Consider the following 16,382-nt stretch of genomic DNA (forward strand, 5'->3'; position numbering starts at 1 on the left):
GAGGCGCCCGTTGATTACCTGCGCGCCTTCGTGGCTGATTTGGGCGACCACCGCTCGCTGGAGAAGCTCAGGCGCGTGTAGCGGCTTCTGGGGAGCCTGCGAGTCGTAGCGATGCTGCCGTCGCCCTCACGCGACCCCACCCCCATCACCCTGCTCCCGTTTGCGAGGTTGAAGAGCCTGCAGCTTTGAGGATGTGACTTGTCCACTTCGGCTGCGCGAGGGCTTCTCGAATTGCAGCCTATTCTAGAGAAGCTCATATGTCACAATTCCGCCGTAAGTATTTCGTTTGAACAATCGAGCAATTCGTGGATTAGTTCTGCCCTAGTGAAGGATTGTTCTGCCCTAGTGAAGAATTGAACGATTTTTTTGTGCTCCTTTTCATTATTTTCTTCCTCATTTTAGGGTAACACTTGGTTGGCGAGTGTGGAAGGATGGAGTAGGTGGTGAACTTTAGGTGTTGAGTGCTTTGTTGAATCAAGGTGCCCAAACTTTCGAGTGGAATGCCCTGATTTATAATCCATGCATCTGTCCGTCAATTGTGAAAGCTCAAAAGTACGTAGCATCAAAAAGGACAAGACATTAGTCTTTGAGATTCTGTCTCGATTGCGTTATGATTTTGTGGTCTGTGGACATTGTGGCATGCAGAATGCGTGACGGCATATTCTCGCGGAGCAAACTGTCGAGATTAATGTCTAGGATGAAGTGGATCAGGTTGGCAGCTGTAGCATGTCCTTGCAATGGGTTGTCCCTGATGGATGAATCCTTGCAGCTTCTACCTGTCCAAGATGCTCTTGATCTTAGCAGAAACAATTTCGCAAAAGTAGCCAATCTTCAAAGTTGAACCGGGCTCAAGTTCCTTAACCTTGGATTTAATCGCATTCCATCTGTGTCTTCATTTAGCCAGGCATGTTGGACTTTCTCTTTCATTATTTTTAAGTTGATCATTTTTTATTTGATTTATGGTTAGTTTTAAAGAACAGAAACAGTAGTGTTGTAAGTTAAATACCTCTCGAGCATTTTCCTGCCTCATAGATAGTACTTCTAGGTCATGCATTGCAGCATGTTTTTACAGGAGAAGCCATATTGCTCATCAGATGAACTGTTTGAAGTGAGTTCATCCACCTACTTCTTGATGCCTAAGTTGGAGAATGTAATCCATGCAGGTAGTGTGTCCTATCACCAAGCTAGACTTAAGAAACAATGCGCTAGTCTCAACACAAGGAATAGAGGCGCTTCGTTCTCTTGAAACTCTTGACCTTCCTCATAATTTAATTTCCAACTTGCATGAGGTGGACTCTTGGCTTCCTGCCTGCACTTCAGGCGTTGTGGTTGAATGGCAACCCTATTTGTGTCAGCTCACATTATCGTCAATAGGTTTTCAGCTATTTCAATGACCCTAGTAAGGGACGCGTTCGTACATAGTGAACTTGTAGGGGTCTACATTGCAGCTCTAACTTGATCCGTTTGTGAGTGTCGTCTGATTTGTCCTTTACCTTCATGGGTAAAATTAGACTTTGAAACTCTGTTCCGCTCGCCTTGATGAAGGAGAATATGCAGTTGTACAACCTGCGTTTCGTTCTGTCTACGTATAGATTGGTAAGAATTTGTATAGTTATTTATGAAATTTGATTGTATCACTCACCTTAAGCAACTATAGCTGAGTGGTAATATTTTATTTACCAAAGGTCTCATTACCAATCCTCTCTGCAATGCGATGGACCTTGAAGTTGCTATTTTGTGGCCTGTGTACCTCGGATAATCTGTGTAGCTCACTGTGGCATGCTGAATAACAGAAAGAGACCTCACGACTGGCATCAATCGATGATCGCACGGGTGGGTTCAAGCTAGTTGGAGCCGTTGACAGTGTTCAACAGGATGTGCAAGCAGCCTGTTCAGTGCCTGAAACTGCTCCGTCAGGATAAGAAGTGTAAGAGGTGGATTCTGAGGTAGCCCAGCTGATGCAACAAATTGAAATCATGAAAAAGGACGGCTCCGAGCATCTGGCTGGAAGACCTGGTTGGATTCCGGTAGTGCGAAGCTCACATCCCAAGTTGTGATGGCAAAATTATAGGTAACAGTAGTAGCGGGAGTTGGTCGCAACGGAGGAGGCGAGGCAAGGAAGATGCTAGAAGAAGGTTAGAGAATTCAGCCATTCCTACAGACCTTCGAGAAGCTGAACATGGACTCGAGTCCATAGCAAGATCTGGTATTGAGGATAAGCCACTCTTTATCAAGAGTGGTATGAGTTCATGGCAAGCAAGAGAGGATAACAATGATGAATTACCAGCGTCACCCCCGCATTATGATAGTGCCGTTATGCATAGACGTCAAAGATTTGTGAATGAGACGCTTCGCTTGCCACTTGATTCGTCTGCAACATCGAGTGATAGTGATAGCGATTTGCATAATGATCGTCAACAAGATCCAGTATCAGACGGGACTAACAGTGACCCAAATAGCCCATCTTCGATGACGGACAAGAGAAATAATTTTCAAAAACTTAAGTCTCAATCTTATGAAAACCCCTTAAGTGGGATAAAGTTCATCGAGGTTAGTGATGAAGGGGCTAAAACCAGCTCCCTTCTGTACTCTGGTAAAAGCGAGAGGCGGGTTCGAGGGACTCTCAATTTGGCACAAGAACCAGGTTCGACAGAGCCCTCTCCACTAAAGGACGGTGTGAAGACTGCTTGTGGAGATGCTTGTCGCAGGCGAAAGCAGAAGAAAACACGCCGCACCATGGCTCTAGATTCAGAAAAACTAGTTGGTTTAAGGATCTAGATGAGAAGAAACTAGTTGGTTCAAGGAGTTTCCTGCTTGGCAGAAATAGGCAATAATCAGACATTGTATCTGAACTTGGGGCTCCTTCACCTTCTGCTAAAAATTTATCCCACTTATTTACGAGGAACAGATTGTTCACTTCTAATGCTAATCCTTCTGCTGTTACTAGATTGGCAAGGTAGGGCCTTCACAAGCCAAGTTGTGGAATTCGCCAGCGACCTTGGTAATATGAAAACCTTGCTGAGAAGCAGTGACATTTAGAGTAGACTTTTGTAGATTAGAAACAGAAAATATGCAAAGATGTGAAAATTCTTTTGACAAGTAAAGCCGTGTTAGTTATCATTTTTCTAGCAGTGTGCATCGATTTACGTGATGCTTACACATTGTGCATTTCGAAGGTCAGTTGTATATCCTATGTAATTTCATAAGCCATACACCCCTTGGCACATAGAATCACATTGGAATCTTCTATTTCGAACAACCTTACATTCTGCAACTTCTTGATTTTGCCATGTTCAAGGATGATAAAGCATATCCATGTGAGTATCTCCATACCCTCTGCCAGTTTTATCATCATCATGACTTGACCAAATGCTTTCTTCAACGACTTGATGAACTACAAAAACTAAGCAGAGACTTGTGAGGTGTTTCCATAGGAACCAAACCGCCCATGTTTCACTTTTCGTGAACACTTTACTGCAATTTCTGAAACAACCTCCCCAGATGGACTTGCAGGAGCTAACTCTTCCTTCACTCCTTGAAAGCAGAAAGACAACAGCACCACGTGAAGAATACTGAGTGCTGCTATTTAGAAGCGTCACGAGATATCAGTCGTACATTCACTCAAGCACGCAACGAATGTTTCGGGAAAGGAGAAAGGAATGTGTCAAAAGTAATATGCCTCCTCATGATGTCCCCATTCCACGCCTGCCTGTGACCTTCGTTTGATTACAAACATGGATCAATTACATGCCACCACTCGGCAGAGATGAATACACCCAAAGGTATATTTGCTCATTAAAAAATTTGTAGCGAGGTGTGAGTATCATTTGAAATCTCTAGAGGGCTACCATCAAAGGATTCTAACTTGTGGCAATGTGCCACCGGCCCCCGTCACCTAATCTTCCCGCTACCACAAGCTTTCCTCGACAAGGAGGAACTCCGGTTCTATTGATGTGGAGTAACAAATATGGTACAACTTGTTGGACCGGGCAAGCCACAACAGGGATTGATCACCAACACTATGCCGAACCATCCGCAGTTCATGCTGAAAGTTGGTTCTCACAAACTAGGTGCGAAGGTCACGTGATCTGCAACGCGTAAAATTTTTCGTTAGGGTTTCCGTCAACAAGCAGCCCGGCCTTCTCTTCGGCAATAGTGACAATAGAGTTCAGTTCCAGCTTGAATGGTGAGAGCTCGTCATCGTCCGCGTCCAGAATTGGGACAACCTTGTGACTCACAAGTTTGCTCATCTCGCCTGCGGAATTTTCAGAGCCCGTGAGTTTCTTCGCTCTCGAGCACTCCTCAATCCAGTTGATGCGCAACGTGATGAACAAAATGGCACATGCGCAGCAGATTTGCGCTGCAAGAAGCCCATACCAAAGCCCTTGGAATCCAATCTTCAACCAAAAAGCGGAAATTACAGCAACGGGGGTGCCCACCATGTAGAATGAAATGAACATGATAATGGCGGTAATAGTGGGGCGAGCGCTGCCGCGCAGAATTCCACACCCTGCCGTCTGCGGACAGTTTCCGAGCTCACAGATGCCGACTAAGGGCAAGGCAGCGGCTGTCAATGCGAGCACGCTTGTGTCAGCGGTGTAGAGAGTGCCCCATTGGTTATTAAAAACACTCGTCCAAATTACACTGACAATTGCAACGAGAAATGCAGTCGCCAGTGCCACCAGGCTCGCATTTCTGGCTTGCTGGGGTCGGTTGGCTCCAAGCTCGTTGCCAACACGGGTAGAGACGGCTGACCCTAGTGACATGGGAATAGTGTACATGAGCGCGGTGGTCTGAATCAGAATTGCCGTCGCTGCAACCGCCACTTGTGGATTCGAAAGATACCCAGCTAAGATGGTCATGATCTCATACCACCACCATTCTAGGCAAATTTGCAGGCAGCTTGGCAGGGCGAGAGATAGCACAGGCCACCACTCACGCACGCATGCGGGCGAGACTCCGCCCCAAGTATTCTTAAACGCCCCAGAGAATTTCACGTACAGTAGCATGAAAACAACAACATTGATATTCGTCATCGAAGCGGCAATAGCTACTCCTGGCACTCCAAGGTGGAAGACAAACGTGAAAACAATGCTGAGGGGGATGTGGAGCACCACCCCGAGCGCGGAACAGTACATCATAGGAGTCTGAAATCCGTGGCACCGGAAGTAATTCCGCAGCGGCTGCAGAAAGCAATTCGCCACGAGGTCAGGAAGCGAGTACCAGCAGTAGACGCTTGCTACCGAGGTGATGCCCGCGTCTTGGCCCAGAAAGAGCATGATGGGTTCCAAATTAACCCACAGCATACCGATGGGAAGGCAGGCGGTGAGCAGAATGGCCACCGTGCGCTGGAGGGTCAGCCCTACAAGATGCCAGTTCTTTGAGCCCACCGCTTGGCTGCAAATCGGGTCCATTCCGGACGCAAGCCCATAGAGAACAGAGTAACCCGTGATGTTAGTGAAACCGATTGAGAGCGCACCCCCCGCTAGCTCCAGCCCGCCTAGTCGGCCCAGACAGAGAACGGACACCATGAGCCTCGCGTACGCAATTCCATTAGCCACTGCGAGTGGACCGGCAATTCGCATCGATTCCTTGAACTCTAGCACAACCTGTAGGGGAAACAGTAATTGCGGATTGATCATTAAGCCTCCAACTCCTAAGCTCAGAATTGCACAATAAAACATCCAGACTCCTGGACGGACGCCAACAACTGATCTTTAGTCAGGAGCCTACCTCTTGTGGAGAAGGCCAAGACTGGAGCGGACATTCCCGCATGTCGATATCCGACTCATCGTCCGAATTCAACGCAGGGTGAACCTGCAACGTGGTATTGGCGATACACATGGTGCACTCCCTGGTGGATAACAAGCTCTCGCTGGACACTTGACGCTCTAACCAGTCCACTTCAAGGTGAATGCTTCAGTGATTAGAATTCAAACACAGCTTACGACGACGCTAACGCCGATCTAACCCACAACTGCAAGCGGTCACCGGGTGAATGAACTCACACACTCACTCTCACAGTCACTCGCTCACTCGGCTCATTCGGCTCACACACTACTTGTATTAAACGGCAACTGACAATTTAAACAAGGGATCGGAGGCGGGAGCACACGGAGGCACCCTCGGATGCTAGGCAGACGACGGGCAACAACAATCATAGTGAACAGACCCGTGGCGGTGACAAAAGCCCACTCTGAAGCTCAACGGAGGCCGCAACTCCACCCCTACGTTCAACTTCCGAGCTGCAAACCAAAGACTGAACACCCACACTATCAAACACTACGCCGGAGGCAGCAGCAGCAGCACATGGATGCTCTAAAGTACTAAACCTCACAATAACTAGCCCCTTCCAGTCCACCTTGGTCTCCAACCACCAAAACTTTAAACTCAAGCACCAACTTCAAGCCCAACTAGAGGATGCGACTACGTTGCCAGGGAGCAGCTAGCTGGGAATGAATCGAGAGCCTGCGAGCCAATGTAACCTTACAACTGGACATCATTTGAGCAAGCAGCCACCAAGAGCGTAGTTGGTTGCTACCGCTGCTACTACATAGCGCCGCCACACAAGTGGACTGGAACAAAGCACGATCGCCAACCCAGGGCCCCACTGCAACGATACCAGAATCCCTGCTGATCGATCGATCGATCGATCGATCATCCGATCGCGAGCAGTATTCGCAAGATTAGCAAATGGGATCTGTCTGTCTACCTATCTATCTGCGAAAGGAGACGAGTCCCCAGCTTGCGATGTAAAGTTGACTCGAAGGCTTACAGAAAGCCGCCACAGTGTAATATATTCCAGCAGCGGCTCCCCCCACCCTCTTCATACTTCGATGCAGTAAAGCCAGTCACACACTCACTGACTGCACTGACTGTCTCACTGACACTGGTGCTGCACTAGAATCCCTCCTCCTCGTTGCACCATAGTAACCCAAATCCACCTACTTCTAGACTCTCTGTTGCAACTTGAATAGGCTGCAAATCTATCCCACTGATTCTCGGTGTGTTTGCACACAAACACACAGCTCAACACTAGAGCGGAAAAAGCATTGATCCACACTCGCAATTCACACTCTGGACGCATCCGCGTCACTTCCCTTTCTCGCAACCTGCCGTTGCGTCGCGGCGGTGGCCTGAAGATAAGGTCCCGGTTCACCTTCTGTTGCCGGTCGCCGAGACGCCCTGTCACCGTCCGTTGTCGGTAACTGCCTTGCCCTGCCTTGCCCTGCCCTGCTCCCGTTACATGCTGTGTGCGGTGACGGAGATGCACTAGTCACCGGATGTTTCCGGTGACGCTTGACCCCGTTTTGATGAAGGTGGTTTAGTAGAGAGTAGGGAGTAGCTTATTTTTAAAACCCCTTTGGGGAGAGTTTATTAGTTTTATGATGCTTCCGACATGCTCGAGGAGACAGTGAGATAATTGATAAGATTTGCAAGCTGGGTGTGTGGATATATATATATATATACATACTTATAAATGAATGGTTGTTGTTGATACTGTTGAAGGATTTAGAACTGATTTGATACATGTAATTATTCCAGTTTCAAATCAATGCTTGATCACGAGCATAGGTAGAGAGAGAGCTTCAGGATTTTAAAACTTATTGAGTACCTGCAATCCATGGTAACGTTTTTTAAATGAGGTACTGTGATTTGGATTTGTGTACACAAAAGATATAATTTGAAGTATCAAACAAGTTTGTGTGTGTGTGTGACTTTATGTCTTTGTTTAGATATATACACAATTCCTTTTATAAATATTATATTCTTAAAAGTGTGTATGGAACAGCCTTTTAACAGATCAGTGTCTACTGCTTCATTTCACATATTTATGAAGAATTGATTTGAAATTGGGGTCATTGTAGTGATGAAGTGTTTGCTTTAATCTTAAAACCTTCAGGTTTATTATTGATTACAGTTGTTGGATGTGTGTGCTTCCAACCCATGCGTGTGGAACATTTGTATTTATTTATTTGACATTAAAGACAGAAAAATCACAACGTAAATAATACAAAAATATGGGTTTTATTTTTATTTTTAGAAAGGTGGCAAGAAGCTGCAACTTTCAGAGTTGGTAATTAGCTGGCCTCGTTTTTAGGAAAATCAACCAAAATTTTATAAGAGGAAAAATAAGGTGAAATTAATTTTTATGGGTATATATATCTATATATATATCTACATATATATATATTTCTATATATATCTATATATATATATACATATATGCCATGAACAGTGTCATCTTCTAAAATTTGCATAATGCTTTCATGAAGAGCTGGTTTACAAAAAAAATGAGAAGTTGTGTTTAAATTTGCTAAACATGTGTAAAAAAGTAAATGGTTTTTTATTTTTATCTTTTACAATTACCAAACTATATATTAAAAAAAATATATTATTTTTATACTTAAAATTGTAACAAGAAAATGAATTGATGTATTTTATGACATCTTTTTACTTCATACTATTTTAAAAGCCAAGGTTTATAAACAATACCATTTTTCAGACCAAACATGGACCCTGAACTTTCTAAAGGAAATTTTTAGTTATAAAAACCCATTTGCATGTGTATGCATACATTCCATGTGTGTTGAATACACACACACATACACACACATACCTATTACATATATATATATAAATAAATAAATAAAATTGACCCCCCCCCTTTGTGTGTTTGTGTTGGTCATGCCACCTGGTGCTGATGTGGAGGCAATGGATGAATGTGGCTGGTGTGGCCTCCAAATTTCCTTCTTCTAGCATACACATTCATCCAATAGGGACAGAACATATTTTGTACTCTGCAGATTGGATTTTACTTCCACGGAGAGTTTCATTTTGGAGCTCGATGGAATCCAATCCAATGGATCCAGTTCCAGAAGATTGGAAAGAGTTATCAGAGAAGGAAAAACATTAAAAATAAACAATTGATTAATTAAAATTAAAACTTTCGAAATCATTTAAGAAATTGCATTTAATATTATTTAGAAAAATATCCGAACTGATTTTTTTGACAAAATTAAACACTGATGAGAGTCAAATCATGTGTGGCCAGGTATATCTTCACTGGAAATAACCCAACAAAGCTCGGAACCTATTCATTCATAATGGCCACTTTTTTGGGGGGTTTTTTTTAGGGTTGTTTGTTGCATTTATTCTTAACTGCTTATGCAGACAATTCCAATCGATGAAGATATTGCGTTATCTTTTTTCTCAGAATGGAAGCCTATAATTTTGCAGTCATCCATGGTTGTTGATTTGTTTAAATTTAAAAAAAAAAAAAAAAAAAAAAAAAAAAATTGTTTCTAAGTTTTTATTTTTTTATTTTTTTTATATATTTATGTCAGGTGGTAATTTGGTAAAGTTGATTGATTTCTACAAGAAAGAGTTAACATAGCTCATTTATATGAACCATGGTGAATTAAAAAAAATAATCTAGTCTTTTGGAAAAAACAGACTTTCAAAAAACAAGCAATATACACAAATTCTGAGATCAATTTTTGTTTAAATACAGGGGGGTAAAAGTAATATAGCATTGAAATCACCATGGAATACCTTATGTAGTTTTTATAATAGAACTTGGATACAAAATAAGGAGATTTAGGGATTGAAGGTGGAGTAGTTGACATCACAAAAATCCCTATAGAAATGGGCTTTTCTTAGATAAGATGGTGGTGTAGCTTTAAAAAATGAATTGCATTTGAAACAACACAATATTAGTTCTGGGAATAGCATGAATACAAGAAAATTATAAAATATATGATATTACACTTCCAGGAATTGAATCATTGTTTGATGTTTGATAAACAATTACATGTTGCAAGTAGTGCAAAGTATTAGAGGATGAAGTATCAAGACCTTTTAGAGGGAACTCAATAGGATTTATGTTTTAAATTACTAAAAACATTACAAGCTTGAAATGCACCTTAGTCTAGCTCACTTAATTAATGAAACAATTCTCAACGTTGTATTCATAACCATTCTTCTTACCCATCTATTCATTAAAAAAAAAAAAAAAAAAAAAAAAAAAACTCTTTAATCTTTGGTAAGTGAAGGCACTTATGAATAATATATTTATCATCAATATAACTTTAATGTAAAATCCAGTACAAGCAATTCAACATTGAATTTAAAATACAAGTATATATATTTTTATACTGTAAACACAATGGCAAAACACTCACATGCGTTGTTGGAATCCCCTCACTCACTCACACACACTCACTCTTGTGCTGCAAGGGGAGTCCCTCTTATGGTCTAAGGAAGCGTCGGAGGACTGCGATGGAGGACTCGTCAAGAGACGGCGATGAACCGGAAAAAGTGGGAGCGACGAGCGGGGAATTTGCTCGCGATGGAGGAGAAGGGGATTTGCAAAATGGGGGGTTGGTTAAGGGTTACGAAGTACTTATGAGTCGAGTTGCAGCGACGGAGAGCGTGGGAACAACAACAACAGCAACAACAACACCGAGATGAGATGAGATCCTGCGAGACTCAAACTGCAACAAACAAACTGGCGGCATACCGAACAGGGCCCACAACCGACACCCACCACCACCACAAAGACGACGATGCACCCATTTGCTATGATCCTTCCTGGCTGGACATGCGGGACTCGCAGCCATGCGGCGGAATGCACCATTCATGCATTCATTCGTTCATTCATTCATGAGGCGACATTTTTTTCTTGTTTGAGTGGATCCGGCGGCTCTTGCTTCCTTTCTCCAACCCAAGCAAGCAAGGCGTCGTTCCTCATGCCGCGTTGAAACCGTGGCTGACCGCGTGGAATGGGCTTCAGTTCCTGATTAGCCATCAGCTTTAACTCTCTTTCCCTTTTCTCCTCCTGCGCCGTTGCCGGTCTGGGTCCGCTCTGCTGCTCCTTCTGATCATTCCGCAATCATCAATGCTCATCAGCGAGGCTCCATGCTTCTGCTGCTGCTGCTACTACATTCTAATTCCTAACACTTGGGGTCCCCTCCTAGCGTGAATTTATCTAATGGTGCGGGGTTTATAATGGCACAGTGATTGATTGATTGATTGATTGAGTGTGTATTTGTGGGTGTGTATGTGAGACTGAGTGCGGGCATGGATCGATCGATGCATGGAAGACTGACCGGTCCCCAACTGGATTGTGTCAGTTCTGGTGCTGTCCAAGTGAATGTGCAGTGGAGAGCTTTAATGGCGTGCCCCCTTTTTTAAATATATTTATATATACACTTAATTCTTCAAAAAAGAATCTATTAGGAAAAGTGGATGATTTTTCTCAAAGAAAAGAAAAGAAGGAAAAAAAAAAAAAAAAAAAAAAAAGTGTTTAAAACATTCATTAGTAGTGGGCATAGGAGAGCAAGAGAGAGAAAAATAAATGTTGAATAAAATAAACTACAAAAATTAGAGCAAAGTGTTGGTTTTGGTATAGGATCTTTTTGGCATAGGGTTCAATTGAACCTTGCCATCTTGACCAGGCAATGGACCTTGGTTTCTAAAGATTAATTGTTGAGGTTAATAGAAAGTCACTTTATAACATGTTTTTTAAATTTTTGAATTAAAAATGCAACACAAAGTAATTAAGTCTATCATGAGGTAATAACACTGTAAAGTGTACATATATATATATATATATATATATATGTAGATTCATATATGTACGATTGGCTATGGCAACTTAAAACATTGGTCACATTAAACCAATTACAGAAATGTTAAAATTTATCTTTTTTATATTTAGCAAAAAATAAAAAAAATAAAAATACTGCTAATTATGTTGATTTAAAAAATAATAATAATCAAATTTTGATGATAATGTTTGGACATGTAAGATTCTTTAAACTCAAGCCTACATAAATTTATTTGATTTCTTTTCAAAATGAGGTTTTGTGATTTATAACCAAAAAACATCTTCTCATGTAAAATTTTGAAAATAGAATGCTTTACAGCGTGGAATGTACAGGGATTCATAGTTGAGAGGGAAGAGAATCAGAGGCCAAAGAAGCAGATGCTCTTTGAGAGGATGTTTGAAAGTTATATTGTCAGAAGGTGATTTGTTGTGTGTCACAAATCAATCTATTTGTTGTATTCTTCAAGTAAACAAGAAAGAGGAACTGTAGATATTGAAATGAAAATTGAGTACAAAATGTGTAACTAGAGCATACATATGTGCATTCATGCAAGCTTTTATCTTTCTGTATGTGATCCATTTGGCATGAACATATTAAGTTGCAGTTATGAATAAGTATTTTTTTATTTTGTCATGAACTTGTTTACAAAATGAGAAGATGAATATGAATTAAATCCTTGAATTTCAAAATAATCGAATAATCAAATAATTATTGATTGGTTTTCAAGGTTCTTAGTTTCCTCTTGTTTATTATTTTCACTAAAAAAAAATTGTGTTTTCATCTTACAACTGCAAACCTATTCTTTTGAAATTTCACTTAGATTCTTTGTTTTCTAATGCTAAAATGATTTCTATTCATGATTGCATATACATTTGAACCTTAAAATTGTGCTTCAACTCTAAATAAATTTGTTACTCAGGCTTTCCGGATTACAAGCAAGCATGAGACAAGACCCTATGAGACCAAATGCATCACACCATGATTGAAAAGAAAGCAAGGCATTCTTAATTTCTTAGTCAAAATCACACAACTTCTGGCTTAACACTATCCTAATTCATGGTATTACTGCTCAGGATCCACTAAGTATTATGCTAATTCTCAACTACCTTATTGTACTTTCTCAACCCTTAAATATCCTTCTACCTTATTACGTTCTTGTTAATTTTGGCAGCCTTGTAATAGCACCTTATCTACTTGCTTAATGTTTCTTTGAAACCACGCAGTCGGAGTACTTTGGCAGATATTATCTATGGGCGGGTATAGACTCTTTGGATGGGTAACAAAATTCAATGTCATTTACATACATAGGAGTTTTTATGAAAATTTGGGTATTTTGGATATTTTGGATTGGAAAGATAAACAATAATGAGTCAAACTAAAAATAGTCATTAATGCATGGAAGCGAAAAAAATGTGTATGTAAATAACAAATTTATATGTGCAAAATAAAAAATCAAAAAAATGCTTGCATGAGGTGAAAGATCACACATGACTAAAGAGTGTATGTTTAATAGAATTTCAAATTTAAATATTAAAAATTAAAATTAATATGTTCTGAAGTAACTTGAAAATATTAGAGTTCAATGAATATTAGAATATGCAAAATCTTGTTGTTGATGTAATTAAAAACATTTATTTTTAACTCAAGAAGATTCTATTGGTTGTGTATGAATGAAATTATATATATATATATATATATATATATGCACACATACAATTGAAATGTGTATCAAGAATAAATTTAAATAGATAAATAAAATATATTTATATACTTTTATGTCTTTGATGCAATCATATACCATTCGTATAGGCTTGTTTATATGTCTTATCAACTACCAATGGTGTGACAATTATATTTAACAATCTGTTAGACATGGTAACAAATTCAGAATACCTATGAATTATAAAACCACAAGAATAATTTTAAAGCTTCAATAGAAGAAATTTGAATTATTTATTTTAAATTATGAATATCAATGAAAAAATCATAATTATGAATATTAAACTAAATATGTCTTTATTAATAAATATCCAATTCTTATTATGGTCCATTTAATTATTTGATTTTGCATAGACAAGAGAATATATATATATATATAGTTTGGTATCTATATATGCATAGAAGAGTTGCAAAAATATGTTTGTAAACTTTTTGGGTATTAACAAGTCTTTGTGTGAGAAGCCTACTTTAAAAATTCATAATTCAAAAGTCTTACCAAGGTTTTCTACTTGGTAAAGAAAAGTCTTCTTTTAGAATCTTTGGGTTTTGAATATAGATAAAATAAGAAGAGGCCATGAAATAGACCAATTTTTTTTTATCTCGAGTCTAAATATATTAGATAATATTTTTATTTACATTAGAATAAATAAAAAAATATGGTTTTTACTGGTGACTTTGGAGAAGGTTGTAAACCAAAATTTTGTTGTGTTTTTATAGAGTACTTGTAGGAAAAACTCCCTATGGCAATTTTTGGAGTCTAAAAGTAGAATGTTAGAAGTGTTTGATGATATTTTATGATACTGTGAAGAAGTTTTAAAAATAACCTGAAAGTTCCTCCACATATCTAAGAAAGGTCAATGATTCATATTAAGAAAAATAATCAAAGGATCATAGAGAGTCATACAGAAGTAGCATTGCTACTTGAAAAAAAAAATGTTTGGATAGAAACAATACTTAGAAAAATATAATTCTAATAAAGTTTCTTTTCTTTTCTTTTCATTATAGGGCCTTACACATGTATATAAAAATATTTATGGCCTTTGAAAAAAATTATAATTTTTTCAATGAAAACATCTTATAGCAACCAAAATTAGTTTAGAGTACTGAAAAAGCATGTGCAAAGCATGTGTGGGTTGATACCAAGTTGGCATGCATAGATTGGTACTAAGATTGACATCTATGAATTGGTACTAAGTTGGCATGTGTATACATATGTTATTTCTAAGTTTTTTGTGAATTTTTTTTAATGCATTTGTATAACATGTTTAAGTCATCTTTGAACTAAGCCACAAAACACCAACATAGCCCAGTTTTGTTAACTGTTCTCAAATCTTACTTTAAATTATTATTGTTGGTTTTAAAAATTCATATCTCAGCATTTTGTATCTTGACATATCCATTCAAAACGAAAAACAAAAAAAAAAAAAAAAAAAAAAAAAAAAACTTTGTTCCTTCAGGGCTATAATTGAATTTGGGTGCTGACCCTGTCATGTTTCTGCTTTTGGCTTTTGTTATTAATTAATTTCTCAAAATAAAAATAAATAAATAAATAAATAAATAAATATATATATATTTATTGTCCTATAGAAGCCCATATCCATCTATCTGTGTGGGTAGTGACACAAAATAAGTATCTAGCAAACCTGTCTTTTGAGATTCAGTGTCTGTCTGCACAAACAAGGACCCTCCCTCCCAAGGATCTTTGGTATTCTCTAACTTAGTGCTCTCATAGGCATAGAGTCTTTGAAGCTTTGAAGCCATGAATTTGGTACAGGTACCCTGCTTTGCAGCCTCACAAATGAGAATGTCCCTTGCATGGGATGTACACAACCAGACCAGACCAGCTCTGTCACCACCATTTGAGAGTTGAGCCATCAGGATATATCTCTATATATATATACAACCCATATTTCAGAAACTAACAAAAGACGGAAATCCATACGAAAAATAAAATAAAACAAACCAACAACTCGAAAAAATAAAATAAAAACTCCTCTTTATTGAAAGGAGGCGGCTGTAGACATGGCAGAGGGCAGCATTGCCTGGGGTTTAGGGTTTAGAAACACCATTTGAAAAAATGATATGGATTGTATCACAGGCCTTGGAGACAGATCTGAGGCAAAGTCGTGCTTGCTTGTGAGGACCAAATGAATAAAAACGAAGCACACATAAAAAAAAATAAAGAAGAAGAATGGGTGACAGTTTGCACTGACACAATTGTTTAGTGCATCGTATATTTTTATACATATGTATATTTTTTTCTTCTGGCTTTTAGGGTTTTGATTGTTCAAGATTTGGCAATTTGGCAAACATCTAAGTTGATATGTTGAATCAGATCTGAAACAGCCTGTTCCCCATAAATTTGGGTAAATCTGATTGCAGTGAAACCAAGTACTGCTTCAGCTTCAACTTCTACTCAAATTGCCAAATTGTTTATTCAGTTTTGTATTTATTAGGGCATTGCAGCTTTTGATGATCTTTCACCAGGTAGCTTCCCCCTCCTTGTTGCCCTATTTCAATGCTCTGTCTCCCTACAACTGCCCCCCTCCAGTTCCAGTAGTTGCAAAATTAAGGTACTTGTAATTCAACCAATTTCAACCCTAAAATAAAACACACTTCCTGCTTACCATTTGTTAAGAAGCACAGAATGGGTGATAGATGCTGGCATTGATCATCTCCACGGAGCAACTGTCTTGTTGAGCTGCTTGAGCTGCAGCACGAAAAGTGATGTAAAAGTCTTGCTGAGTTTTAGGGTTGGGAGCTATGAGCTCACTGTGTGCATAGACAGGCCTAAGTTTCAGACAACACTAGGAAGTGCAGCTTTTCACCAGAGCTTTGCTGGCTTTCTTCTCACGAATACAAAAAATAGCTCTCATTTGAACACGGTGGACCGCGTTTTACCAAACTAGGCTCTGTCCAACTCAGTCTTGACCTCCTGAGAATCCAATGTTGGAGTTGTTGGAATGTAGCTGATTGTGCTGTAGAGGGCTCAGTTTGCACTTTCCAGAAGGGAGAAGGAAAAAAATGCAAAATTAAAAATAAAATACAAAC

At 39.4% G+C, this 16,382-nt stretch overlaps 2 protein-coding genes and 2 long non-coding RNA genes across 6 annotated transcripts; 2 read left to right on the plus strand and 2 right to left on the minus strand.

The window, feature by feature from the left end:
• The first annotated feature begins 131 nt into the window (after window positions 1-131).
• LOC141046190 (uncharacterized) lies at window positions 132-3,120 on the plus strand. Of its 3 annotated transcripts, none has more exons than XM_073538810.1 (4): window positions 132-273; window positions 646-908; window positions 1,168-1,596; window positions 1,794-3,120. In XM_073538810.1, the coding sequence occupies exon 4, from the start codon at window positions 2,242-2,244 to the stop codon at window positions 2,776-2,778; it is 537 nt and encodes a 178-aa protein (XP_073394911.1). In that variant the 5' UTR covers window positions 132-273; window positions 646-908; window positions 1,168-1,596; window positions 1,794-2,241; the 3' UTR covers window positions 2,779-3,120. The 3 variants fall into 3 exon arrangements, with proteins under 3 accessions (XP_073394911.1, XP_073394912.1, XP_073394913.1); XM_073538811.1 differs by having other exon boundaries at window positions 646-820; window positions 1,164-1,596; XM_073538812.1 differs by having other exon boundaries at window positions 646-711; window positions 1,164-1,596.
• Window positions 3,121-3,612: 492 nt separating this feature from the next.
• On the minus strand, window positions 3,613-7,082 carry LOC112291428 (protein DETOXIFICATION 54). Its single transcript, XM_024538791.3, has 2 exons — window positions 5,734-7,082; window positions 3,613-5,609 (listed from the first exon to the last, which is right to left on the minus strand). The coding sequence occupies exons 1-2, from the start codon at window positions 5,842-5,844 to the stop codon at window positions 4,080-4,082; spliced, it is 1,641 nt and encodes a 546-aa protein (XP_024394559.1). The 5' UTR covers window positions 5,845-7,082; the 3' UTR covers window positions 3,613-4,079.
• Window positions 7,083-11,639: 4,557 nt separating this feature from the next.
• LOC149987875 (uncharacterized) lies at window positions 11,640-13,483 on the plus strand. The gene is made up of 3 exons (XR_016506418.1): window positions 11,640-11,808; window positions 11,945-12,030; window positions 12,532-13,483. It is a non-coding gene; the product is annotated as an uncharacterized LOC149987875 (long non-coding RNA).
• Window positions 13,484-15,457: 1,974 nt separating this feature from the next.
• Window positions 15,458-16,100, minus strand: LOC149987876 (uncharacterized). The gene is made up of 2 exons (XR_016506419.1): window positions 15,959-16,100; window positions 15,458-15,868 (listed from the first exon to the last, which is right to left on the minus strand). It is a non-coding gene; the product is annotated as an uncharacterized LOC149987876 (long non-coding RNA).
• Between the last annotated feature and the right edge of the window lie 282 nt (window positions 16,101-16,382).

The sequence above is a fragment of the Physcomitrium patens genome, chromosome 14, assembly GCF_059467195.1.
Source record: "Physcomitrium patens ecotype Gransden chromosome 14, ASM5946719v1, whole genome shotgun sequence".
Taxonomy (NCBI): domain Eukaryota; kingdom Viridiplantae; phylum Streptophyta; class Bryopsida; order Funariales; family Funariaceae; genus Physcomitrium; species Physcomitrium patens.

Coding starts and splice junctions, on each gene's coding strand:
- LOC112291428 (XM_024538791.3), bottom strand. CDS start 5,844: ATGTGTATCGCCAATACCACGTTGCAGGTTCACCCTGCGTTGAATTCG. Junction 5,610..5,733: donor CTTGGCCTTCTCCACAAGAG/GTAGGCTCCTGA, acceptor TTTCCCCTACAG/GTTGTGCTAGAGTTCAAGGA.
- LOC141046190 (XM_073538810.1), top strand. CDS start 2,242: ATGAGTTCATGGCAAGCAAGAGAGGATAACAATGATGAATTACCAGCG.